General features: G+C 41.5%; 1 protein-coding gene across 4 annotated transcripts; it reads left to right on the forward strand.

Moving 5' to 3' along the window:
• The first annotated feature begins 1058 nt into the window (after nt 1-1058).
• On the forward strand, nt 1059-27244 carry LOC120046862 (lysine--tRNA ligase-like). 4 transcript variants are annotated; one of them, XM_038992438.1, is made up of 15 exons: nt 1059-1138; nt 18111-18299; nt 18466-18598; nt 20459-20624; nt 20720-20813; nt 20912-21098; nt 21255-21380; nt 21590-21709; nt 21797-21959; nt 22188-22361; nt 22467-22552; nt 22643-22728; nt 22902-23028; nt 25649-25792; nt 26727-27244. In XM_038992438.1, exons 2-15 carry the CDS (start codon nt 18157-18159, stop codon nt 26799-26801), a joined length of 1824 nt encoding a protein of 607 aa, XP_038848366.1. In that variant the 5' UTR covers nt 1059-1138; nt 18111-18156; the 3' UTR covers nt 26802-27244. The 4 variants fall into 4 exon arrangements, with proteins under 4 accessions (XP_038848366.1, XP_038848379.1, XP_038848373.1 ...); XM_038992445.1 differs by lacking the exon at nt 1059-1138 and adding an exon at nt 11058-11119; XM_038992451.1 differs by lacking the exon at nt 18111-18299 and having other exon boundaries at nt 1072-1138.
• The last annotated feature ends 78 nt before the right edge of the window (nt 27245-27322 follow it).

A 27322-nucleotide genomic window follows, 5' to 3' on the forward strand; every position in this document is an offset into this window, starting at 1 on the left:
TTACACTACTCAAAAGTAAAACTGCATAAAATATTCCCGGACACCTCACCACTGTGTGAGAGGTGCAAGCAGGAGGAGGGGACGTTGACCCACTTATTCTGGACATGCCCTAAATTACATGCTTACTGGGCTCTCATTTTTGATTACTTATCTAAGGCCTTTGATAGAGTTCTAGCCCCAGACCCATTGATCGCTCTGTTTGGTACAGTTGATGGGAATAACCAGGAAGGGAAAGCTGTCTCTCTTTGTACTCTATTAGCCAAAAGGCTCATATTGCAATTTTGGAAATTGGAGACTGTACCTACCTTTGAAATGTGGTTACGGGATTTAGGGAATGTAATACATATGGAAAAGATTCGATACAACACCTCCAATAGAAGTCCGTTGTTTTACAAAATATGGCAGCCGATACTGGATAAATGGTCTAGTTCCGCTTCATAACTGGGCTGACGATCTGCTGCTACTCTGTGCTGTACTACACTCAATATTTATTTTTGGCTTAACTACACTGCTTGTAATGACTATATGCTGTCTTCTTATACATGTACCACCTAATAGGATTTTGTTTTATTTTGTGTATGTGTGAGTTAACTTTTGTTTTGTCCTCTAAAGTGGCCATCCCATTCAACTGTACAATGAATGTCATTGTTTGTATTGCTGTCTTTTTTACTTTATTTTTATTGGAAAATAATAAACATATTATAATATAAAAAAAACGGCATTGTTGGTTAAGGGCATTTTACCTGTTGTATTCAGCTCATGTGACAAATACATTTTTATTTTATTTTATTTTGAAACGGAGATAGTGGAGCATGTATTGATACAGTGTGGGCAGTATGAGAGGGAAAGAGAGAGGCTGAGATCTAGTATGGGGGAGAAGGGAATACAGGAAATTAGTTTAAAGAGTATATTGAGTAGAACGTCATTTGATATTGTCTCAAATATTTGTAAATCTTTTTTAAGACAAACGTGGCTGGCAGGTAGAAGTTAGTTTCTCCCTTGCTCTGGCCCACAGTCAAGTACAGTAGGTGGCGGTAATGCACCATAACCTGGATGCCAACGCCCGACAAAGCCTAGCGAAAGAGAAAAATAAGATGGCAGACGTTACCGAGGTGGATGCAGAGAAACTCAGCAAAAAGTAAGCCATTGTCGATTCACTCGTTTATTGGACAGCATTTATGACGTGTGCAACACTTTGATGGTGTGTGGATCACTTCCGTGTTATTATTCGATATGAGCAGTAGGATATTGTTGCACACAGTTGCATCAGATCGGATAAAGCGCGATGGAAAAATAAGTGTACCATAGCGAATGTACATACAGATTCTTATGGTCCACTAGGTTCAAGCGGCTTATCGCACGTGCTGCTTGCAGTCCTTTAATGTACACGTATGCATGCTCTTCATCCTATTCTGTGAGTGGATATAACTACAAAACCGATATTGCATTGTACAAATTACCCAAGGTTATTTGCTGATTTGAAGTTTTGTTTTCATGTAGGTTGATTAACAAAACCACGTTTTAGCTAACGAAGTGTTTGCCTTTTTAGCTTTATCATAATGAGTTGCTTGCCAAATTCACCAACCTTTCAGGTCATACTGATGTGCTATTTATGTGGAGAAACATTGAACTCATCAGTATTTTGCATTATTCTATAATCTCACTTCTGTAATGGGATGGCTTGCTAGCTAGTGTATTTAGCTAGCTACTTCTAGGCTACGTGGTCTGACTGATCAGCTCAGAATGAAAGTGAAAATGTTCTTCCTACTCAGTGGAACAAGTACCCAATTGTCATACTTGAGTAAAAGTAAAGTTACCCGAATAGAAAATGACTCAAGTGAAAGTCAGAGTAAAATGTATTCCTTGAGTAAAAGTCTAAGTATTTGGTTTTATGTATACTTAATTCTCAGAAGTAAAAAATACTATTAATTTTTTATTACTTATATTAGGCAAATCAGAGCGCATGATTTTTCTTGTTAAAAAAAACCCTCAAACACTAAGTAGACAGGACACACCAGAAAGCGTGTTTTTTTTTTTTACATTGGATAAAATCACAGACTACAAAATGGTATATCTATATCAAACACTACACTGGTTACCTTGTAACCCCACTTCTGAGAAAATGGCCCTTGAATGTTTTGGTACACCTACTGGAGAGCTCTTTCTCTATACCCATTCAGCAGCGTTCACACCCTCTTAAGCCTTAGCCCCACCCATCTCTTTAAGGATTCACATGTGAGGCCATGTGCTAAACAAACAAAGTTTTCAAGACTTAAAGTAGTGAAAGTAGTAGCAAAAAGTATTAGTACACTTTATCTAGTCCTTGGCCTATATCCTAATCTGACTTTGGTGCAGGTCATGTTGTTCTTCACATTACCATCTCTGGTCAACACACACTATATATCAAATCAAAGTTTGTCACATGCACAGGATACAGAAGGTGTAAAAGCTACAGTGAAATGGTTACTTGCATGTCTGCTTTTGCAATATCAAAAATAGAACGTGTCCAGATTAAAATATTGTATAAATATTTTATTATTAGATGATGCTTACCCAGACACACTTGTCTAAATTGATGGTTCATGTGAAAGAAATGCTATAACCACCCCCCAGCCACATATAGCTAAGTGGATGGGTCACAATTGTCTAGACATGTACACATGTTCATGAAATACATGCATTGGACAAAGGTATATGGACACCCCTTCAAATCAGTTAATTCAGCTATTTCAGCTACACCCGTTGCTGACAGGTGTATAAAATCGAGCACACAGCCATGCAATCTCCGTAGACAAACATTGGCAGTAGAGTGGCCCGTATTGAAGAGCTCGGGGACTTTCAACGTGGCACTGTCATAGGATGCCACCTTTCCAACAGGTGTCGTGGAAATTCTAACCAAGTGAGAGAGACTCTGAAGTAATGACAAACAATCATCTGGTGATCGCTGAGAACCCCGAAACAGAGTTGTGTTAAGATGGCAAAGATACAATCTTTATTATTAATTTTTTTTCACCTTTATTTAACCAGGTAGGCTAGTTGAGAACAAGTTCTCATTTGCAACTGCGACCTGGCCAAGATAAAGCATAGCAGTGTGAACAGACAACAACACAGAGTTACACATGGAGTAAACAATAAACAAGTCAATAACATAGTAGGGGGAAAAAAGAAGAAAAAAAGAGAATCTATATACAATGTGTGCAAAAGGCATGAGGAGGTAGGCAATAAATAGGCCATAGGAGCGAATAATTACAATTTAGCAGATTAACACTGGGGTGATAAATCATCAGATGATCATGTGCAAATAGAGATACTGGTGTGCAAAAGAGCAGAAAAGTAAATAAATAAAAACAGTATGGGGATGAGGTAGGTAAATTGGGTGGGCTATATACCGATGGACTATGTACAGCTGCAGCGATCGGTTAGCTGCTCAGATAGCAGATGTTTAAAGTTGTTGAGGGAGATAAAAGTCTCCAACTTCAGAGATTTTTGCAATTCGTTCCAGTCGCAGGCAGCAGAGAACTGGAAAGAAAGGCGGCCAAATGAGGTTTTGGCTTTAGGGATGATCAGTGAGATACACCTGCTGGAGCGCGTGCTACGGGTGGGTGTTGCCATCGTGACCAGTGAACTGAGATAAGGCGGCGCTTTACCTAGCATAGCCTTGTAGATGACCTGGAGCCAGTGGGTCTGACGACGAACATGCAGCGAGGGCCAGCCGACTAGAGCATACAGGTCGCAGTGGTGGGTGGTATAAGGTGCTTTAGTAACAAAACGGATAGCACTGTGATAAACTGCATCCAGTTTGCTGAGTAGAGTATTGGAAGCTATTTTGTAGATGACATCGCCGAAGTCGAGGATCGGTAGGATAGTCAGTTTTACTAGGGTAAGTTTGGCGGCGTGAGTGAAGGAGGCTTTGTTGCGAAATAGAAAGCCGACTCGATTTGATTTTGGATTGGAGATGTTTGATATAAGTCTGGAAGGAGAGTTTGCAGTCTAGCCAGACACCTAGGTACTTATAGATGTCCACATATTCTAGGTCGGAACCATCCAGGGTGGTGATGCTAGTCGGGCGTGCGGGTGCAGGCAGCGACCGGTTGAAAAGCATGCATTTGGTTTTACTAGCGTTTAAGAGCAGTTGGAGGCCACGGAAGGAGTGTTGTATGGCATTGAAGCTCGTTTGGAGGTTAGATAGCACAGTGTCCAAGGAAGGGCCAGAAGTATACAGAATGGTGTCGTCTGCGTAGAGGTGGATCAGGGAATCGCCCGCAGCAAGAGCAACATCATTGATATATACAGAGAAAAGAGTCGGCCCGAGAATTGAACCCTGTGGTACCCCCATAGAGACTGCCAGAGGACCGGACAACATGCCCTCCGATTTGACACACTGAACTCTGTCTGCGAAGTAGTTGGTGAACCAGGCAAGGCAGTCATTAGAAAAACCGAGGCTACTGAGTCTGCCGATAATAATATGGTGATTGACAGAGTCGAAAGCCTTGGCCAGGTCGATGAAGACGGCTGCACAGTACTGTCTTTTATCGATGGCGGTTATGATATCGTTTAGTACCTTGAGCGTGGCTGAGGTGCACCCGTGACCAGCTCGGAAACCGGATTGCACAGCGGAGAAGGTACGGTGGGATTCGAGATGGTCAGTGATCTGTTTGTTGACTTGGCTTTCGAAGACCTTAGATAGGCAGGGCAGGATGGATATAGGTCTGTAACAGTTTGGGTCCAGGGTGTCTCCCCCTTTGAAGAGGGGGATGACCGCGGCAGCTTTCCAATCCTTGGGGATCTCAGATGATACGAAGGAGAGGTTGAACAGGCTGGTAATAGGGGGTGCGACAATGGCGGCGGACAGTTTCAGAAATAGAGGGTCCAGATTGTCAAGCCCAGCTGATTTGTATGGGTAACCTCTTAGTCTACATGACAAACAACATGTGTGGAATGGGTCAAAGGGTGAGGTTTTGTATTTGAGAAAGGAGTAACCCCCAGCCAGATATAATTTCATGTGAATACTGTTCTAATTGTATAGAAACCAAAGTTTGGCCCCTAAGACAAGGTTATTCTTATCAGCTGTCTATACCAGAGCCATCTCCTCCCTGGAACCTCAGAGTACACAAACACCAAAATACCAGGCTCTGAGGGAGGACAAGACAATCTTAAATCAGTTGCTAGCTCAAACCCCAGAGGCCAACTCAGTAGACACCAATGAGGGAGTACTGAGAAACCGTATTCGATGCATAAACAGTATTAAAACATAATCTCGTAATTTTCTACCATACAAGTCAGTTTGTCAAATCTCTGCCCTGCTAGAGCTGCCCCAATCAACTGTAAGTGCTGTTATTGTTTAGTGGAAACATCTCAGCTGCCAAGTGGTAGGCCACACAAGCTCACAGAATGGGACCACTGAGTGCTGAAGCGAGTAGCGCGTAAAAGTTGTCTGTCCTCGGATGGAACACTCACTACTGAGTTTCAAACTGCCTCTGGAAGCAATGTCAGCACAATAACTATTCGTCGAGAACTTCATGAAACGGGTTTCCATGGCCGAGCAGCCGCACACAAACCTAAGATAGCCATTGGACTCTAGAGCAAGTGGAAACGCATTCTCTGGAGTGATGACTCATGTTTCACCATCTAGCTAGCTAAACAATAAACCATAATCCCAACCCATACAGTACAAACAGATTGTCATAGCTAGCCACTGTTTGATTCTGGGTGAAACTTTGAACATTGTTATACTCAGAAGTATAGGAACATTAGTTACAAAAGAGACTTGAGGGGTGCCATAATGAAGCTTGGGAGGGGCTGAGTGCAGGGAACACAATTGCATGTGGCAGTACTGATATTCACTCCGGTTCACACTGACCGTGTGCAGAAAGTAGTCCATCACAACTTTTTCTCACTGATCTTTCTCACTCATGCATGTAGCACCATGGCAACATTAGCCGATTGATTAAATAATACATGTATGATGCCTTTCTACAACATGGCAGTATTCTCCTCTCAGATCTATAAATAAGTCTAGTTCATACATGCCAGACACAAGCCAATGCAAACATCTGCCATGGAGACATCACTACAAAACACATTATGTACATTTGCCATAGAACGATACAAATAATAATATACTATTTAATTACATCAAACAGACAACCGTGCACACTGGTATACAGTGTATTCAGACCCCTTCACTTTTTTGTTAAATTACAGCCTTATTCTAAAATAGATTTTTCCTCGTCAATCTACACACAATACCTCATAATGACAAAGTGAAAACAGATTTTTAGAAATTGTAGCAAATGTATTAAAAATAAAAAACATACCTTATTTACATAAGTATTCAGACCCTTTTTCTATGAGACTCAAAATTGAGCTCAGGTGCATCCTGTTTCCATTGATCATCCTTGAGATGTTTCTTGGACATTGACCAAGTTATTATTATTTTAGCTGTCTACCACAGCATATTGGAGTTGAAATTAAATAATGAGCTGAAAGTGTAGACGTTCATTTGAGGGTATTTACATCCAAATAGGAATTACAGCACTTTTTATATGTTCCTCCCCCCCTTTTAAGGGACTAAAAGTAATTGGACAATTGGCTGCTCAGCTGTTCCATGGCCAGGTGTGTGTTATTCCCTCATTAGTTAATTTACAAATAAGCAGATAAAAGGTCTAGAGTTGATTTCAAGTGTGATGTTTGCATTTGGAATCTGTTGCTGTTAACCCTCAATATGAAGTCCAAAGAGCTGTCACTGCCAGGGAAGCAAGCCATCATTAGGCTGAAAATCTAAACAAAAACATCAGAGCAATAGCAAAAACATTATGTGTGACCAAATCAACTATTTGGTACATTCTTAAAAAGAAAGAACCCACTGGTGAGCTCAGGAACACTAAAAGGCCTGGAAGACCACTGAAAACAACTGTGGTGGATGACAATAATTATTTCCCTAGTGAAGAAAAAACACTTCAACAGTTGGCCAGATCAAGAACACCCTCTAGGAGGTAGGCGTATCTGTGTCAAAGTCAACAATCAAGAGAAGACTTCACCATAGTAAATACAGAGATGTAAACCATTGGTTTGCCTAAAAAAGCCTCAAAAAGATGTAAACCATCTGATTTGCCTAAAAAGCCTCAAAACCTGGAAGACCAGATTAGTTTGCTAAAAAGCCTGTACAGTTCTGGAACAACATCCTATGTGAAGATGAGACAAAGATAACTTGTACCAGAATGATGAGAAGGGAAGAAACTGCTCATGATTCGAAGCATACCACCTGATCTGTGAAGCATGGTGGAGGTAGTGTTATGGCGTGGGCATGTATGGCTGCCAATGGAACTGGTTCCCTTGTATTTATTGATGATGTGACTGCTGAAAAAAGCAGCAGGATTAATTCTGAAGTGTTTAGGGCTATATTATCTGCTCAGATTCAGCCAAATGCTTCAAAACTCATTGGACGGTGCTTCACAGTGCAGATGGACAATGACCCAAAGCATACTGTGGAAGCAACCCAATTATTTTTTTAAGGTAAAGAATTGGAATGTTCTGCATTGGCAAAGTCAATCACCTGACATGAATCCAATTGAGCATGCATTTCACTTGCTGAAGGCAAAACTGAAGGCAAATAGCCCCAAGAACAAGCAGGAGACTGTGTCACTGTCCAAATACTTATGGACCTGACTGAATAAGGTCCCACAGTTGACAGTGCATGTCAGAGCAAAAACCAAGCCATGAGGTCAAAGGAATTGTCCGTAGAGCTCTGAGACAGGATTGTGTCGAGGCACAGATTTGTAAGTATACCAAAAGATTTCTGCAGCATTGAAGGCCCCCAAAAACACAGTGGACTCCATCATTCATAAATGGAAGAAGTTTGGAACCACTGAGACTCTTCCTAGAGCTGGCTGCCCAGCCAAACTGAGCAATCGGGAGATAAGGGCCTTGGTCAGACGCCTAACAAGTCCTTAACTGGCAGTTTCATTAAATAGTTCCCGCAGAACACCAGTCTCAATGTCAACAGTGAAGAGGCGACTCCGGGATGCTGGCCTTCTAGGCAGATTTCCTCTGTCCAGTGTCTATTCTTTTGCCCATCTTAATCTTTTCTTTTTATTAGCCAGTCTGAGATATGGCTTTTTCTTTGCAACTCTGCTTAGAAGGCCAGCATCCTGGGGTCGCCTCTTCACTGTTGACATTGAGACTGGTGTTTTGCGGGTACTATTTAATGAAGCTGCCAGTTGAGGACTTGTGAGGTGTCTGTTTCTCAAACTAGACACTCTAATGTACTTGTCCTCTTGCTCAGTTGTGCACTGGGGCCTCTCACTCCTCTTTCTATTCAGGTTAGAGACAGTTTGTGCTGTTCTGTGAAGGGAGTAGTACACAGCGTTGTATGAGATCTTCAGTTTCTTGGCAATTTCTCGCATGGAATAGCCTTCATTTCTCAACAAGAATAGACTGACGAGTTTCAGGAGTAAGTTCTTTGTTTCTGTACATTTTGAGCCTGTAATCAAACCCACAAATGCTGATGCTCCAGATACTCAACTAGTCCAAAGATGGCCAGTTTTATTGCTTCTTTAATCAGAACAACGGTTTTCAGCTGTGCTAACATAATTGCAAAAGGGTTTTCTAATGATCAATTAGCCTTTTAAAATGATAAACTTGGATTAGCTAACAACATGCCATTGGAACACAGGAGTGATGGTTGCTGATAATGAACCTCTGTACGCCTATGTAGATATTCCCATTAAAAATCAGCCATTTCCAGCTACAATAGTCATTTACAACATTAACAATGTTTACACTGTATTTCTGATCAATTTGATGTTTTTTTAATGGACAAGAAAATGGCTTTTCTTTCAAAAACAAGAATTTCTAAGTGACCCCAAACTTTTGAACGGTAGTGTGTACCTGTTACTTTTTTAATATATATTTTATCTATTTAGCCTCTCTTGATTGTTCATTGCAAAGGGGAAACTATAACGAAACATTGTAATTCTATGAGTTATTTATGTAGCTTTTTTGAATAGTATTGATACTGTGTGCCACTGGGTTTTTAATTTTATTTTTATGATTGTGCTTTTGTCAACCAAGACAAACACATTTCACCTAATTCAAACAAACTTGGCATTTTTTTTCTGGTGATCAGTATTGAACCTGTTGATAGCATGGGGAGTGCATATCGCCTATGTGTTTTTAGCTACCATGTGAACAACTGTTAAATATTACCTTTAAAAAATGAATCTATATAACATTTATTTTTGCTTTTGTTGGGGCATTTGTATATTCTTGTAGTTATGACATTTTTGGCTGATACGATATTCGATATTTTCCTTGCCAAAAAACTATACCCATAACCGAAATGTTAAATTTTAGCGGCCTTTTAGGCATTCTAGTACAGTTAAATAGTTGAAACGCACACACTGACCAAAACGTTATTTTGTTGGCATTTACGTATGTCCCCATTACCAGTAAAACATAATCAAAATGTATTTCTTTCACTTACTTGCTGTGTTGTTTCGTTGTTCATTTGTTCAGTCTCAACCAGGATTTCATCATAAATGTCAAGCAGTGAAGTTTCAGCTCTGTCTGTCCGTGGCTTCTCTTCCTCGGTGCGCACTGTCACTGTATCCATTTCCATCTTGTCCAGCTGTGTCTGTAACATTTCACGTAAACCCTGTTTCTTGTCTGCATCGAAGTAGCGGTCTTTGTACCTAGCATCGAGCATGGCGGCGACACAGTAGCGGCTCAGAGAAAGTGCCACCAAATTGCTTGTTCACAGCCTCTAGTAGAGTACTTTAACCCGACGGTCTGTGTTGGCATTTTTGTTGAGCAGGCGTTTCAATGCCATGACAGGGTATCACGTCTGCTGCAGACGCAGTTGACCTTATTTCTTGAGTCAGTTGTTCGAATGGAGCTAGGAGTGTTCATGTTTCCAAGTTTCACACATGTTCTCAAATGCCATTGAAATGGCAGCAGTGGTATGAGAACCAGCACATTCTTGAGCATGCAATACGGCTTTCCTCAGTAGGAAATCCTTGTTGACCCACTGTGCTGTCAGACTCATAATGCGCATGGGGCTGACATCATTGCTGGTCCAAATGTCAGTCGTGAAGCTAATAGCAGTGACGCCCATAGCAAGTAGCTCATGGATGTGAGTTTCAACAATAATGTGTAACTCCGGTTGAGCAACATCTGAAAAATAGCACCTACTTGGTAGTGTGTACCAGTGCTCGAACAGTCGGCAAAAGCCAACATCATCCACGACAGAGAATAGTTGATTGTCAAGGGCAATGAATCCATTATCTTGACGTTAATGGATTTCGCCTATGAGTTGCCTCGCTGAACTTTTCTTACTCTTCCAAATGACTGCAAATGACTGCTTTTAGCTAATATTGTCCGATTCCGATATGCTTACCGATATATTGTGCATCCCTAGTAGTTATACTTATGTAAACCTGCTGGTATCTATATTAATAAAGATAGATGATACGTTTTCCTTTGTCTAATTTATTTACCCACTCTGATGTTTGGTTTTGGTTCAATTTTTGCATTGATCAACTTTTGTTGTTCAGGAGACAGACATGAATTTCCCATAGCGTGAAAGATTTGAAATGTCAAAATCACAAGCAGATCAATCTAATTACGTTTGAAGAGTAACATAACTAATCATCAATTAAATGCATTGTGGTCATACCCTAGTTGTCCATCCAAAACATGTTCTAAAATTATGAAGGGAGGAGAGCGAGGGAAGAAAGGATGCTCAGAAACCAGATGAATATGATCACATATTGACATGTATTTTAATATTCGCATTAGACATTTATAATTAGTAAAGGATCTGTGTTCTTCAACGAAGATAAAAATGAACTCCACCCATGGAGTTACTTGAAATAACAAAATAAACTCATATGATCCCCTGGTGGTCTGAGTGTGGAACCTACTTTTACGCAGCGTCTTGCGTCAGACTGATGCCCTCGAACGCGTTGAGACGTCATTGCGTACAGTTGTGTGTGTGTGTGTGTGTGTGTGTGTGTGTGTGTGTGTGTGTGTGTGTGTGTGTGTGTGTGTGTGTGTGTGTCGGCCTTGATCTCGCGTGCAGCAAGAGGAAGATGGCTGACGCAAATGAACTCAGCAAAAAGTAAGCCAATGTCGATTCACTCTTCTATTTGAAATAATCTATGAGGATGTGTGCAACACGTTGATGGTGTGTGTTTCACTTCCGTGTTATTATTCGATAAAATTTGTAGGATATTGTTGAACACAGTTGCATCAGATCGGATAAAGATGTGCACACACATTCCAATGGTCTTTACGCTTCGAACACACCGACTGCGTCATTGCATCACTGCTGCATAACATTTTGCGCAGCTAGGCAACTATACTGATGCAGGTACCTTTTGCAAATGGTCGCATGCGGTTGGACACATGGAGGAGAGAATCATTTTCGCAGTATCCTCAAAACCGTGTCTTTTTGACACAACTGCTGACAGCTACAGGGACATAAACACAAAAAATGCTGCTTGGAGACAAGTGTCCACGATAGTAGGATTGCCAGGTCAGTTTAGTAGTGAGCTTGTGCTAGATGTGGCTAGTTAGCGTTAGCTAGCTTGCTAACCTAGCCAATGAGGTGTGTGTGAAAGAAAGTCATACCACCTTCCTCAACGTTGGTCTCATTGTTGAAAGAGCCTACTCTGCCTATCTTGACTATTTATTATTGCATTTCGCTCCAAAACTGCATTTTGGAGGGAAATTATATTATAGGCTCTCACAATTAATTTGAGGATGTCATCGAATAAATAATATACTTGGCAAATAAATAAATAAAAAATGTAAAGAAATTATGCAATCAAACTGTTTTTATGTAATCCCAAATTTTTACTGAATATGTGCAAAAAAAAAATCTACATTCATATTTTGCTACTTTCTGTCAAGTCCACTCATACAATTTGATGCATACGTTCGATTTATCGAACGTATGCACCACACAGAACGCACTGCAACTGCCTCTGCAACGCAATGCTGCAAGGCAAATGCAGCGTTCCATTGGAAATGAATGTACATCTGGTGTATCGAAACGCAATGACACAGTCGGTGTGTTCGAAGCGTTACTGTTTAAACGACGTATCGCACATGCATGCTCTTCATCCTATTCTGTGAATGGTGATGACTACAAAATCCATATTGCACCGTAGAAATTACCCAGGTAATTTGCTGACCTGAAGTTCCTTGTTTTCATCTAGGTTTATTGACAAAACCACGTTTTAGCTGAATAAGTGTTTGCCTTTTTGGCTTTACCATAATGAGGTGCTTGCCAACTTCACCAACCTTTCAGGTCATACAGATATGCTATATATTTGGGGAAACATTGAAGTAGTCAGCTTTATGCATCCCAGCTAAATATCCTATTTCACTTCCGTAATGTGATGGCTTGAAAGATATAGTGAATTTAGCTAGCTAAGTTACTTCTGGGCTAAGTGGTCTGATCAGCTCTGAATGAAAGTGAAAATGTTCTGCATACTCAGTGGACAAAGTACCCCATTATCATACTTCAGTAAAAGTAAAGTTACTTTAATAGAAAATGACTCAAGTGAAGGTCAGAGTAAAATATTACCTGAGTAAAAGCATTTGGTTTGAAATATACTTAATTATCAAAAGTAAAAGAAAATGCTTGATTTTTTTGGACACAAACGTGACTAGGCAGGACAAACCCATTTTCACGATGTCAGGTATATCATCAAAATTCATCAAACTCATTCAGCAGTTTTTACCTGATTTTAATTAGAATTCTATTGGAAATTAATGTTAAATTCCATTGTTATTCCTAAAACATAAATTGAAAATAGTAATCAGCTACAAAATGGTGTATCGTACACTGCAGTTGAACAATGGAAGTAATTCTGCTTTGAAAGTTAATAGACTTGTATCACCACTTTTTGAGAAAATGGACATGGAATGTTTTGGTACACCTACTGGAGAGCTCTTTGTCAACACCCATTCAGCAAAGTTCACACCCTTCTTAAGCCTGTCCCCACCCATCTCTTTAAGGATTCACATGTGAGGCCATGTGCTAAACAAAGTAAGAGTAGTGTAGTAAACAACCAAAGATTTCAAGACTAAACGTGGTGAAAGTAGCAGTAAAAATACACTTTACCAAGGCATATATCCTAATCTGACATTGGTGCAGGTCATATTGTTCTTCACATTACCGTCTTTGGTAAACACACACTACATATCAACATCTATTTGGCACAGGATACAGAAGATGTAAACAGCACAGTGAAATTGTTATTTGCATAGTAGCAATATTAAGTGTCCACGTAAAAAATATTTAATAATTATTAGATGATGCTTACCCAGACACACTTGTTTTAAATTGATGGGTCATGTGGAACAAAATGCTATAACCACCCCCCAGCCACATCTACCTAAGTGGATGTGTCACTATTGTCTAGACATGTACACATGTTCATGAAATACAATAGATGGTTGTAATCATCCCCATACACATCTGGCTAACTTGATGGGTCGTGTAATCATCTGGCAAAGCGGAGTCTCTTGTTTAGGTAGCTAGCTAGCTAAACAGTGAACCATAATCCCAACCCATACAGTACAAACGGATTGACGTACTGAGTAGCTCATGTTAAGCCTCCCGGGTGGCGCAGTGGTCTAGGGCACTGCATCGCAGTGCTAGCTGCGCCACCAGAGTCTCTGGGTTCGCGCCCAGGCTCTGTCGCAGCCGGCCGCAACCGGGAGGTCCGTGGGGCGACGCACAATTGGCATAGCGTCGTCCGGGTTAGGGAGGGTTTGGCCGGTAGGGATATCCTTGTCTCAGTATGTAAAATGTAATAAAATGTATGCACTCTACTGTAAGTCGCTCTGGATAAGAGCGTCTGCTAAATGACTAAAATGTAAATGTAATGTTATAAACAGAAGAATGCTACATTGCAGACCAATCCAAACTCATCTCTCGGCATGTCCATCCCATCCATTACTTCAGCCAATCATGACCAGCGGGAAGGTTCCTGTCTTTTTCTGTAGCTAAACCAACTAGGATCGTAATTTAACAATTTGATTCATATTTACAGATGGCATACAGTTTGTTATTAAGGCACATGAAAGTTCACATTCTATTTTTATCCCCAAAAATGTTTTACATTGAATTCTCCTGTGTATTAGTGACGTGCGACATTCGCCTAGCTTCCTGAAACGGGTCATGTTTTGATTTGGAGGTCGCCAAAGCAAAGGGAAATGCAACACTTATTTGTCAATCACTCATATCGATATCACATTTTAGTCAATAGAACAAAGTGGGGGGTCAGGTTGCAAATCCTGTTCAAAGGAACCCTACTGAAAAAGTGCATGGAATCTGGGAATAATGTGCATATCACTGGTTAGAGGATAACTTGTAAAAAATAGCCAGCTACATTTTGGATTGTTGCATTTTGTTTAAAGTGGGTTGCCAATTTGGAAAGGTTAACGCAACACTATTTTGTTAATCACTCATATTGATATCACATTAACATCAATAGAATGGGGGGAAATAATTGGGTTGTATGCGCTGTTTAAAGTTGAACTGACAGCGCTTTAACTACTCAGCAGATAGGAAGAAATGTAACTAATCCTGGGGATTGCAATACAATAAACCTAGCAAGGGCAATGATCACAGGTCATTCATAACGTGGCTAATAAGCTAGCATTTCTATTTATGTAGCTATTTATTTAGCAAGTTAAAGCATGGCGCCTAACGTTAGCTAGCTAGCTAAGGAGGATGTCATTGGATAAGTGAGTGAGTGACTGACCTTTTTCCCCTCTTATTTTTTTCAGTGGCTACAGCTAGAGATACAGGTGTCATTTGGTTAACTAGCAATAAATGTGAATCGCTTTGCTATCTAGTTAACTATTCTGAATTTGAACGACTATTATCCAGTTAGCATATCTCTGGATACCTACTTCAATTTCCGAGCACTCTCGTCTGAATGTGCCAGAGTGCAGAATAACTGATGAATTGTTGCCACTAGCACAGTTAGTCACGAACGCTCTAGATAACATGTAAACAGCCTAACCAGCTCTGCTAGGGCAGGTAAAATGGTTAGAGTGAGGTGGCCAGATAGCTTGTGGCTTGACTGCAATTGTGAGGAACGCTCGGATCAACCCCACTCCCCATAGCCACAGCGTCCAGTGTAGTGTCTGACAATGCGCTGAATTTACGAACGACCCAGAGCGCACTGACACGCTGAAGGTAATTTACCAACGCACCATTAGTTGTCAATCAAATGTATTTGGCATTGATCAAATGTGCGTGCAGCAAAGTTCCCATTCAGTTGTCAAAACGTGGGTTGGGGACAAGCACGCATTGCCAGGCAAGCTTCAGAAGGACGAGCAGGCTACCATTCCCCATTGTTTATCAGTGCAATTTTTGATGGCTAACTAGCTGAAAAAGTTTAATAGAGTTTATCTAATGTTCCCTCGTTAGAGTTTAGCTCATCTCGCTCTGGCTAGCATTATTTTTTTATTTTATTTTATTTTTTTATTTTTTTCACCTTTATTTAACCAGGTAGGCAAATTGAGAACACGTTCTCATTTACAATTGCGACCTGGCCAAGATAAAGCAAAGCAGTTCGATACATACAACAACACATAGTTACACATGGAGTAGAACAAACATACAGTCAATAATACAGTGAAAAAATAAGTCTATATACAATGTGAGCAAATGAGGTGAGATAAGGGAGGTGAAGGCAAACAAAATATATATAAAAATAAATAAAAATATAAAAAGGCCATGGTGGCGAAGTAAATACAATATAGCAAGTAAAAAAAACACTGGAATGGTTGGTTTGCAGTGGAAGAAAGTGCAAAGTAGAGATAGAAATAATGGGGTGCAAAGGAGCAAAAATAAATAAATGAATACAGTAGGTAAAGAGGTAGTTGTTTGGGCTAAATTATAGATAGGCTATGTACAGGTGCAGTAATCTATGAGCTGCTCTGACAGCTGGTGCTTAAAGCTAGTGAGGGAGATAAGTGTTTCCAATTTCAGAGATTTTTGTAGTTCGTTCCAGTCATTGGCAGCAGAGAACTGGAATGAGAGGCGGCCAAAGGAAGAATTGGTTTTGGGGGTGACCAGAGAGATATACCTGCTGGAGCGCGTGCTACAGGTAGGTGCTGCTATGGTGACCAGCGAGCTGAGATAAGGGGGGACTTTACCTAGCAGGGTCTTGTAGATGACCTGGAGCCAGTGGGTTTGGCGACGAGTATGAAGCGAGGGCCAGCCAACGAGAGTGTACAGGTCGCAGTGGTGGGTAGTGTAAGGGGCTTTGGTGACAAAACGGATGGCACTGTGATAGACTGCATCCAATTTATTGAGTAGGGTATTGGAGGCTATTTTGTAAATGACATCACCGAAGTCGAGGATTGGTAGGATGGTCAGTTTTACAAGGGTATGTTTGGCAGCATGAGTGAAGGATGCTTTGTTGCGGAATAGGAAGCCAATTCTAGATTTAACTTTGGATTGGAGATGTTTGATGTGAGTCTGGAAGGAGAGTTTACAGTCTAACCAGACACCTAGGTATTTGTAGTTGTCCACATATTCTAAGTCAAAGCCGTCTAGAGTAGTGATGTTGGACAGGCGGGCAGGTGCAGGCAGCGATCGGTTGAAGAGCATGCATTTAGTTTTACTTGTATTTAAGAGCAGTTGGAGGCCACGGAAGGAGAGTTGTATGGCATTGAAGCTCGCCTGGAGGGTTGTTAACACAGTGTCAAAAGAAGGGCCAGAAGTATACAGAATAGTGTTGTCTGCGTAGAGGTGGATCAGAGACTCACCAGCAGCAAGAGCGACATCATTGATGTATACAGAGAAGAGAGTCGGTCCAAGAATTGAACCCTGTGGCACCCCCATAGAGACTGCCAGAGGCCCGGACAACAGACCCTCCGATTTGACACACTGAACTCGATCAGAGAAGTAGTTGGTGAACCAGGCGAGGCAATCATTAGAGAAACCAAGGCTGTCGAGTCTGCCGATGAGGATGTGGTGATTGACAGAGTCAAAAGCCTTGGCCAGGTCAATGAATACGGCTGCACAGTATTGTTTCCTATCGATGGCGGTTAAGATATCGTTTATGACCTTGAGCGTGGCTGAGGTGCACCCATGACCAGCTCTGAAACCAGATTGCATAGCGGAGAAGGTATGGTGGGATTCGAAATGGTCGGTAATCTGTTTGTTAACTTGGCTTTCGAAGACCTTAGAAAGGCAGGGTAGGATAGATATGGGTCTGTAGCTGTTTGGGTTAAGAGTGTCCCCCCCTTTGAAGAGGGGGATAACCGCAGCTGCTTTCCAATCTTTGGGAATCTCAGACGACACGAAAGAGAGGTTGAAAAGGACCCAACGATTAGTTGTTGATCTTGGTGTTGATGTGCACAACTAGGGGGGAGGGAGCCTACCTTTTTCATGGTTGTTTGATCAATAGGACTCCAATGGTATTTAAATATTTGTAGAAATCCATTCAGGTGTATTTTGTGGCTTTTGGCGAATGCTTTCTAATTATCTAAAATCGTGCCGTTGCTACTGCTGGTAAACACAGTCCAGTTCAAAGTGAATGATAGGAGGCCTGTATGGCATAAAGGCCTACTGTAGCTCTGATTGGCTATTCTGCACCGGTTTGCGTAGACTCCGGTCCTGGGTGAGACAAATGTTTTTTTTTTGTAATTTATTTACTGCAATATCTATTCATTTTCCAAACGCATGGCCACTTTCCCACTCTATATTGCGATAGTTCTCAAACGTCATTCCCAAACATTCAATGAATTTATTAAGACGTGGAAATGACCATATCTAAGTGCTCACATTGTCAGAAAATGTAAAAATAAATACAAATAAAAGTCATGTTGCTAAAACACTTGTCAGTTCCACTTTAAACTAACCATATTCAAATGACACGTGGAATCTGAGCATTTTTACATCACGGATTAGAAGAGAATTGAGTCATTCTAGGAGGCTGCCGAAATGGAAAAGAAGCAAAATCAGTTGCTAAATAACAATCAGTTATTATAAACGCAACATGTAAAGTGTTGGTCCCATGTTTCAAATTCACAGAAATAAGTCAGCTGTGCTCTGTGTGTGTGTGTCTCTCCAGGTCTGGTCATTGACTGGGGTAGCACAGTAGGTCATCCTGCCTCACCATGCTGACTCTGGTGGTCAGAACTTCCAGGCACCAGGTGTGCCAAGCCTTTGGGGTCAGGTCACAGGGGGTAAAGTTCGCTCTCCCCAGCGCAGCGTCAGTCCCAGCTCTAATTCAGGGGAATCGCTATCGAGGTGACAAAAGGTTGGTGGCTTTTCCATTCAGTGAGAAAAACAACCAACCTTTTGTCATGAATGATTCCCTTTTTAGGCATTACTTGTATGGCTTTATAAAGTAGTCCCCTCAATCCCGATGCTGAGTCCACTAGATACCCTGATGTTACCCTCTGTGTCTGTGTTGTTGTTGTCAGTGAGCTGAAGAGGCGAATGAAAGCTGAGAAGAAGGCATCTGAGAAGGAAGCCAAAGTCAAAGAGCAGGTTGAGCAGAAGGAGACCAATGACCAGGCAGATCAGAATGCAGATGAGGAGACCCTGGACCCTAACGTGAGCTATATGGATGTTTATGATCGTCCTTCCCTCCCTCTTGTGATTTGCTTGAGAACATTTGACTGCTGATCTTAGTAGAAGATAAAAAATGTATATACACTACCGGTCAAAAGTTTTAGGACACCTACTCAGTCAAGGGTTTTTCCTTATTTTTACTATTTTCAACATTGTAGAATAATAGTGAAGACATCAAAACTATGAAATAACACATGGAATCATATAGTAACCACAAATCTAAATATATTTGAGATTCTTCAAATAGCCACCCTTTGCCTTGATGACAGCTTTGCACACTCTTGGCATTCTCTCAACCAGCTTCATGAGGTAGTCACCTGGAATGCATTTCAATTAACAGGTGTGCCTTGTTAATTTGTGGAATTTCTTTCCTTCTTAATGCGTTTGATCCAATCAGTTGTGTTGTGACAAGGTAGGGGGGGTATACAGAAGATAGCCCTATTTGATAAAATACCAAGTCCATATAATGGCAAGAACAGCTCAAATAAGCAAAGAGTCCATCATTACTTTAAGACATGAAGGTCAGTCAATACGGAACATTTCAAGAACTTTGAACGTTTCTTCAAGTGCAGTTGCAAAAACCATCAAGCGCTATGATGAAACTGGCTCTCATGAGGACCGCCACAGGAAGGGAAGTCCCAGAGTTACCTCTGCGCCAGGTAACTTTGAAGGTAACTCTGAAGCATTTATTTGGGCTGCAATCTGCTGCAGAGGAAGTTCATTAGAGTTACCAGCCTTAGAAATTGCTTCCCAAATAAATGCTTCAGAGTTCAAGTAACAGACACATCTCAACATCAACTGTTCAGAGGAGACTGTGAATCAGGCCTTCATGGTCGAATTGCTGCAAAGAAACCACTACTAAAGGACACCAATAGGAAGAAGGTACTTGCTTGGGCCAAGAAACACGAGCAATAGACATTCGATCGGTGGAATTTTATCCTTTTGTCTGGAGTCCAAATTTGAGATTTTCCAATCACCATGTCTTTGTGAGACGCAGAGTAGGTGAACGGATGAGCTCCGTGTGTGTATTTCCCACCATAAAGCATGGAGGAGGTGGTGTTATGGTGTAGGGGTGCTTTGCTGGTGACGCTGTCTGTGATTTATTTAGAATTCAAGGCACACTTAACCAGCATGACTACCACCGCATTCTGCAGCGATACGCCTTCCCATCAGGTTTGGGCTTAGTTGGACAACCCTTTTTTTTTTTAAACTGGACAATGACCCAACACACCTCCACGGCTGTGTACGGGCTATTTTACCAAGAAGGAGAGTGATGGAGTGCTGCATCAGATGACCTGGCCTTCACAGTCCCCTGACCTCAACCCAATTGAGATGGTTTGGGATGAGTTGGACTGCAGAGTAAAGGAAAAGCAGCCAACAAGTGCTCAGCATATATGGGAACTCCTTCAAGACAGTTGGAAAAGCATTCCAGGTGAAGCTGGTTGAGAGAATGCCAGGAGTGTGCCAAGCTATCATCAAGGCAAATGGTGGCTATTTGAAGAATATCAAATGTAAAATATATATTTTGATTTGTGTAACAACACTTTTTTTTGCTTACTACATGATTCCATATGTGTTATTTCATAGTTGATGTCTTCACTATTATTCTACAGTGTAGAAAATAGTAAAAATACATTTTAAAAAACACCTTGAATGAGTAGGTGTGTACAAACTTTTGACGGGTACTGTACATGCAAACTTGACATTTTGTAACATGACTCACTCTAAGATTACGGTGTTTGAAAACTTTTGACTGGTAGTGTATTTCTCAAAAATAGGGCTGCAGTAATTGAGCTCTTGTACATTTGCAGTAACCTCACTTGATATTGTTTATCCCAATAGCAATACTTTAAGATCCGCACTCAGGCCATCCAGGCTCTGAAGGGCACAGCAGAGGACCCATACCCTCACAAGTACAATGTAGATCTGTCGCTCACAGAGTTCATTGAGAAATACAACCGCCTACAGCCTGGAGACCAGCTAACAGACATTGTTCTCAATGTATCAGGTACTGACAACTGTTTTCAACTATTGTGTTTTGGAATAATGTAATTTGATGGTCAATCTGTATTTTTGACATATGTGAAACTCTGTTGTTGGCAGGTCGTGTCCATGCCAAGAGAGAGTCCGGGGCCAAGTTAATCTTCTATGACTTGCGAGGGGAAGGCGTCAAGCTGCAAGTTATGGCAACCAACAGGTACAGAACATGGTCCTTTCCAGAACTCCACTACTCATGTGAGCTCATAACTCCCACATGTATCTTTTCCAACCCCGTCTGTCCATCTTCCCTGTCAGGAGCTACAAGTCTGAAGAGGAGTTTGTGCGCATCAACAACAAGCTGCGGCGTGGTGACATCATTGGTGTTCGTGGTAATCCAGGGAAGACCAAAAAGGGCGAACTGAGCATCATTCCCATAGAGATGACCCTGCTTTCACCTTGCTTGCACATGCTGCCCCACCTGCACTTTGGTCTCAAGGACAAGGTGAGCACCTTCACAATCCTGTAGTGGACATACAGAAAACATGTCAGGCCTTCATATGAATGAGAGATGATACAGGACACCTTTAATTCATGTAACCTGCAGAAGAAATTACATTTTTTAGGGATCCTCACACTATCTCTAACCAATTGCCTCCAGGAAACACGATTCCGCCAGCGATACCTGGATCTGATTCTCAATGACTATGTGAGGCAGAAGTTTGTAACACGTGCCAAGATCATCACTTACCTCCGCAGCTTCCTGGACGGGCTGGGATTCCTGGAGGTGAGGGAAATGGCCACTAGGGGGCACTTGTGTCAGGGAAATTACATTGGAGTGTGGAGGAGTTCAGGTTAAGAGTTCAAGAGGGGTAAAGCTGTCTTCTCTTTGATGTGGAAAGTAATTTTAAAGGCTTCTTTTTCACAAACAGGGTTTTGGTGATAGATGGAGATATGTAACTGAGACTTTAAAACCACAACACATGTTTCTTACAGATTGAGACGCCCATGATGAACCTGATTCCTGGTGGGGCCGTGGCCAAACCCTTTGTGACCTACCATAATGACCTAGACATGAACCTTTACATGAGGATCGCTCCTGAGCTCTACCACAAGGTAACATGTCCCCTGAGGGAAGGACCAATAACACATGGAAAAACACTTTCAACTCCATGCTCATATTTCTGTGTCTTTTTCCCCCAGATGCTTGTGGTTGGGGGGATTGACAGAGTGTATGAGATTGGACGGCAGTTCAGAAACGAAGGCATTGACCTCACCCACAATCCAGAGTTCACCACCTGCGAATTCTATATGGCCTATGCAGATTACTATGACTTGATGGATATCACAGAGAAGCTTCTCTCGGGTGAATGAAGGGGATGTTTCTACTTCATCATTCTGAAATGTGAATATATATATATATATATATATATATATATATATATATATATATATATATATATATATATATATATATATATATATATATATATATATATATATATATATATATATAGTGTTACTAACAGTGACATGTAGGTGTGTAGCTGGTAGGTTCCCTTACTAACTGGTCTGCTCGCTCTCTTTCCATCAGGGATGGTCAAGCACATCACTGGAGAGTACAAAGTGAAGTATCATCCAGAAGGTCCAGAGGGCCCGACCTATGAGATCGACTTCACTCCTCCCTTCAGGAGGGTCAGCATGACACACGACCTGGAGAAGGAGATGGGCGTCAAGTTCCCAGCTGCTGACACCTACGACAGTGACGGTAAGAGAATGAATGGCGGTCAATACAGTGCCACAGCTATACCTCTATATAATTATAGAATTTCCTAGGTTGTCTTACTGACCTGTCCCTCTCCACCAATCCCAGAGACCCGTAGATTCTTTGATGAACTGTGTGCCAAAAAAGGAGTGGAGTGCCCTCCTCCTAGAACCACTGCCCGCCTCCTTGACAAGGTGCCTTTTCTAATCTACATCAGGAAACCCTCCTCCTATACCCCTTCCGTGTTGTTGACATCACGACTAAACTGATGTTTATCCCTGCAGTTGGTGGGAGAATTCCTGGAAGTCACATGTATCAGCCCCACGTTCATCTGTGACCACCCACAGATCATGAGCCCCCTGGCCAAATGGTGAGCTCTTCCTATCCATACTACACTCATTTAAAAACAAGCAACAGTGCTCTTATTCACATTCCAATGGACTGCAGGTTACCATTTGAAACTGAGTCATAGGTATTGCAGTGCCCCCTGCTTGTCAATGCTGATGTCTCTAGCTATGCTCTCCTTGATCTCTCCCCATACAGGCACCGGTCAGAGAAAGGCCTGACGGAGCGTTTTGAGCTGTTTGTATTGAAGAAGGAGATCTGTAATGCCTACACTGAGTTGAACGACCCTATCAGACAGAGGGAGCTCTTTGAGCAACAGGCTAAGGTCAGTGTGCCTGGGCGAGTCAGCTGAGTAATGCTAGAAACTACAGTTGAAGTCGGAAGTTTACATACACTTAGGTTGGAGTCATTAAAACTCGTTTTTCAACCACTCCACAAATTTCTTGTTAACAAACTATAGTTTTGGCAAGTCGGTTAGGACATCTACTTTTTGCATGACACAAGTAATTTTTCCAACAATTGTTTAGACAGATTATTTCACTTATAATTCACTGTATCACAATTCCAGTGGGTCAGAAGTTTACATACACTAAGTTGACTGTGCCTTTAAACACCTTGGAAAATTCCAGAAAATGATGTCGTGGCTTTAGAAGCTTCTGATAGGCTAATTGACATAATTTGAGTCAATTGGAGGTGTACCTGTGGATGTATTTCAAGGCCTACCTTCAAACTCAGTGCCTCTTTGCTTGACATCATGGGAAAATCAAAAGAAATCAGCCAAGACCTCGGGAAAACAATTGTAGACCTCCACAAGTCTGGTTCATCCTTGGGAGCAATTTCCAAATGCCTGAAGGTACTGCTAGGTTCTTATTTTTCAGAGTAAATAACTCACGGACACTAGAGAAGCTTAACCAAGTTTAATTCTTCCCAAAGGGTCGACACAGCTGTATTCAGACAGCAAAACATTTCTCACCATCACAGTTATATACATCCCACTTTAGGACACTCCTCCTTCTCTCTCCAATCCTTACATCTTATGGTTCAACAGGAAGAAGTTAACCAGATACTAAACCCTGATTACTCCCTTAAGGGGAACTGACCTCACCTCTTGACCTCAACCCCTCCTTCCTCTAGTCCACAGATGTCCGTCTGTCTCCCCTATCTCAACCGTTGCTCTACTCCCTTCCACCCAACACATTCCACAGCTATCCGTCTTCCCACAGAGAACCATTAACTTCTGACACACAACCCAGTCTCTTTCACTCTTCCTATTCAAGGCTTCTTCTCAATCATTTATTTAATATCTCAATGTTCAATGTTTAGCCGATTCCAACAGTACCACGTTCATCTGTACAAACAATAGTACGCAAGTATAAACACCATGGGACCACGCAGCCGTCATACTGCTCAGGAAGGTGTCGCGTTCTGTCTCCTAGAGATGAACGTACTTTGGTGCAAAAAGTGCAAATCAATCCCAGAACAACAGTAAAGGACCTTGTGAAGATGCTGGAGGAAACAGGTACACAAGTATCTACAGTCAAAAGTTTTGAGAATGACACAAAAATGTATTTCCACAAAGTTTGCTGCTTCAGTGTCTTTAGATATTTTTGTCAGATGTTACTATGGAATACTGAAGTATAATTACAAGCATTTCATAAGTGTCAAAGGCTTTTATTGACAATTACATGAAGTTAATGCAAAGAGTCAATATTTGCTGTGTTGACCCTTCTTTTTCAAGACCTCTGCAATCCGCCCTGTCATGCTGTCAATTAACTTCTGGGCCACATCCTGACTGATGGCAGCCCATTCTTGCATAATCAATGCTTGGAGTTTGTAAGAATTTGTGGGTTTTTGTTTGTCTACCCGCCTCTTGAGGTTTGACCACAAGTTCTCAATGGGATTAAGGTCTGGGGAGTTTCCTGGCCATGGACCCAAAATATCGATGTTTTGTTCCCCGAGCCACTTAGTTATCACTTTTGCCTTATGGCAAGGTGCTCCATCCTGCTGGAAAAGGCATTGTTTGGAGGAAAAAGGGGGAGGCTTGCAAGCCGAAGAACACCATCCCAACCGTGAAGCATGGGGGTGGCAGCATCATGTTGTGGGGGTGCTTTGCTGCAGGAGGGACTGGTGCACCTCACAAAATACATGGCATCATGTGGAAGGGAAATTATGTGGATATATTGAAGCAACATCTCAAGACAACAGTCAGGAAGTTAATGCTTGGTCGCAAATGGGTCTTCCAAATGGACAATGACCCCAAGCATACTTCCAAAGTTGTGGCAAAATGGCAACAAAGACAAGGTTTTGGAGTGGCCATCACAAAGCCCTGACCTCAATCCTATAGAAAATTTGTGGGCAGAACTGAAAAAGCGTGTGCGAGCAAGGAGGCCTACAAACCGGACTCAGTTACAGCAGCTCTATCAGGAGGAATGGGCCAAAATTCACATAACTTATTGTGGGAAGCTTGTGGAAGGCTACCCAAAACGTTTGACCCAAGTTAAACAATTTTAAAGGCAATGCTACCAAATACTAATTGAGTGTATGTGAACTTCTGACCCACTGGGAATGTGATTTAAATAAATAAAAGCTTAAATAAATCACTCTATTATTCTGACATTTCACAATCTTAAAATAAAGTGGTGATCCTAGCTGACCTAAGACAGGGAATTTTTAGTAGGATTAAATGTCAGGAATTGTGAAAAACCGAGTTTAAATGTATTTGGCTAAGGTGTATGTAAACTTCCGACTTCAACTGTATGTAGTAGTAGGGGCCACTGAACTGAAGCATTTCCCGAAAATTCTTGCCTTACGTCAACTTAGTTACCATTGGTGCTTCATTTTCTTTGTGATATTTTCCCGTTTGAGTCACCACCCTGTAAATCTTGATAAGCTACTTAGCTTTAGTTTCTCATCTAGCTCCTGTGTGTATTTTTGTGTTTTATTAGGCCAAGGCAGAGGGTGATGACGAGAGCATGTCCATTGATGAGACTTTCTGCACGGCACTAGAGTATGGCCTGCCACCAACTGCTGGCTGGGGCATGGGCCTTGACCGCCTTACCATGTTCCTCACAGACTCCAACAACATTAAGGTACAGTCAAAGTACATACAGGCAGAGGCCAATATAGATCCTTTGCAATCTCTAAAGCCTTGTTCACACTGTAGGCCTTAATGCTCAAATTAATATAGTTTTTAAGCTCGTTTTGAAATACTGACTGTCCAAACAGGAATTTACAAGTGACCAAATCGGATTTGTGTGTGTTCAGACGGCAGTCATTTGCAGACATGGCTATGCTAGTTGTCATAGTAACGACTGGTGTGTGCGCAGTGGTTTAGGCTGATTGGTGGTGCTCCTGCTTCCTATCACTCAAGTTATGTAGCAAGCTAAGGCGAGAACAATGTCTGTGATGGATGTTTCCCTGTTCCTTTAAATGTTAAAAGTCATAGTGTAAGAACACTTATAAAGCCTCAAACGATAAGCTGATCCACCTTTCAAAAGGAGTTATTTTTGGCTAGCCACAACAGTCCGCTAGCTAGGTAGCTGTTTAGCTTTTTAGCACATTCACTAATTTGTTTGTAAACCATTAACAAGCTAGTTAGCTACCACATGTTCTTCTCAAACTGTCAAACTGTCAACAGAGCAGCTAGCAAACAAGATATGCCAAATAAGTCAAAAACAGTTGCGGGCAAATAAATCACATTTGACAGTTCAGACACAAGTTGCATGGCCAGGAATCAGATTCACCTACGAAGGTGGTTTGAAATATCCGATTCCATGTGCTTTTTGGCTGTTCAGACTGCAGGAAAAATAATAGATTTGAATTGTATATGCAAAAAAATTTTGCTTTTTAGTCACTTCAAACTGCCAATGTGTACAAGGCTTTAGGCATGTATGTTTATTATTATGCTGTAGGGGACATTGTGTTGATGCTTGTTTACACACACACACGCACTACAAACTTCAATGCGCTTCAGCAGGACTCTGTGTCTGTGTGAAACCACCTGATGTTAATTCTGTTTCACAGGAGGTGCTGTTCTTCCCTGCCATGAAGCCTGATGACAACAAGACAGCCCCTCTCATAGAGGGCACCTCTGTGTAGTATCGTGACCTCGCCTGCTGGCAAATCTCTGCAGGGGTTGGCATGGTGATGACGCCTGGGTAAATAATCTGATTGGTCTGTTGGTCTCACTGTGTGTTCCGGTGGCATTGAATGTTATCCATTTTATCATATGGTTTGAATCTTGCAATCTGCATTTTTAAGGGAAATAAGTAACTTTTTAAATTATTTTTCCACCTTTACATAGTTGAAACATTCAATTGTGTGCTGTTTTGCCTTGTATTACCTTGCGGTTTTGTCTCTTTTCTGTCTTCCCTCATTAGAGTGTTGGACATCCAAGCCCAATGTAATGTCAGTGAATGAGGGTTTCTGGGCATGTTTGTGTATGCCATACAGTCCAACTACTTAAAAAAAAAAATCTATGTTCATCCACACAACTGCCATTGACACAAAAATAAAATGACAAAAGTGATTCTGTATTTCTATGATTGAGTTACATGTGAAAGTATGTGTCTGCAGCTGATATACTGTTGTAGTAGGCTTAAGTTACTGGTCTGTGTTCT

The sequence above is a fragment of the Salvelinus namaycush genome, chromosome 1 (assembly GCF_016432855.1).
Source record: "Salvelinus namaycush isolate Seneca chromosome 1, SaNama_1.0, whole genome shotgun sequence".
Lineage (NCBI taxonomy): Eukaryota > Metazoa > Chordata > Actinopteri > Salmoniformes > Salmonidae > Salvelinus > Salvelinus namaycush.

What these genes read in the sequence shown, in the direction of transcription:
- LOC120046862 (XM_038992438.1), top strand. Translation starts at nt 18,157, where the DNA reads ATGCTGACTCTGGTGGTCAGAACTTCCAGGCACCAGGTGTGCCAAGCC. An exon ending in ATGAGCCCCCTGGCCAAATG is followed by an intron (nt 22,729 to 22,901) that starts GTGAGCTCTTCC and finishes CTCCCCATACAG; the next exon opens with GCACCGGTCAGAGAAAGGCC. An exon ending in TCTTTGAGCAACAGGCTAAG is followed by an intron (nt 23,029 to 25,648) that starts GTCAGTGTGCCT and finishes GTGTTTTATTAG; the next exon opens with GCCAAGGCAGAGGGTGATGA.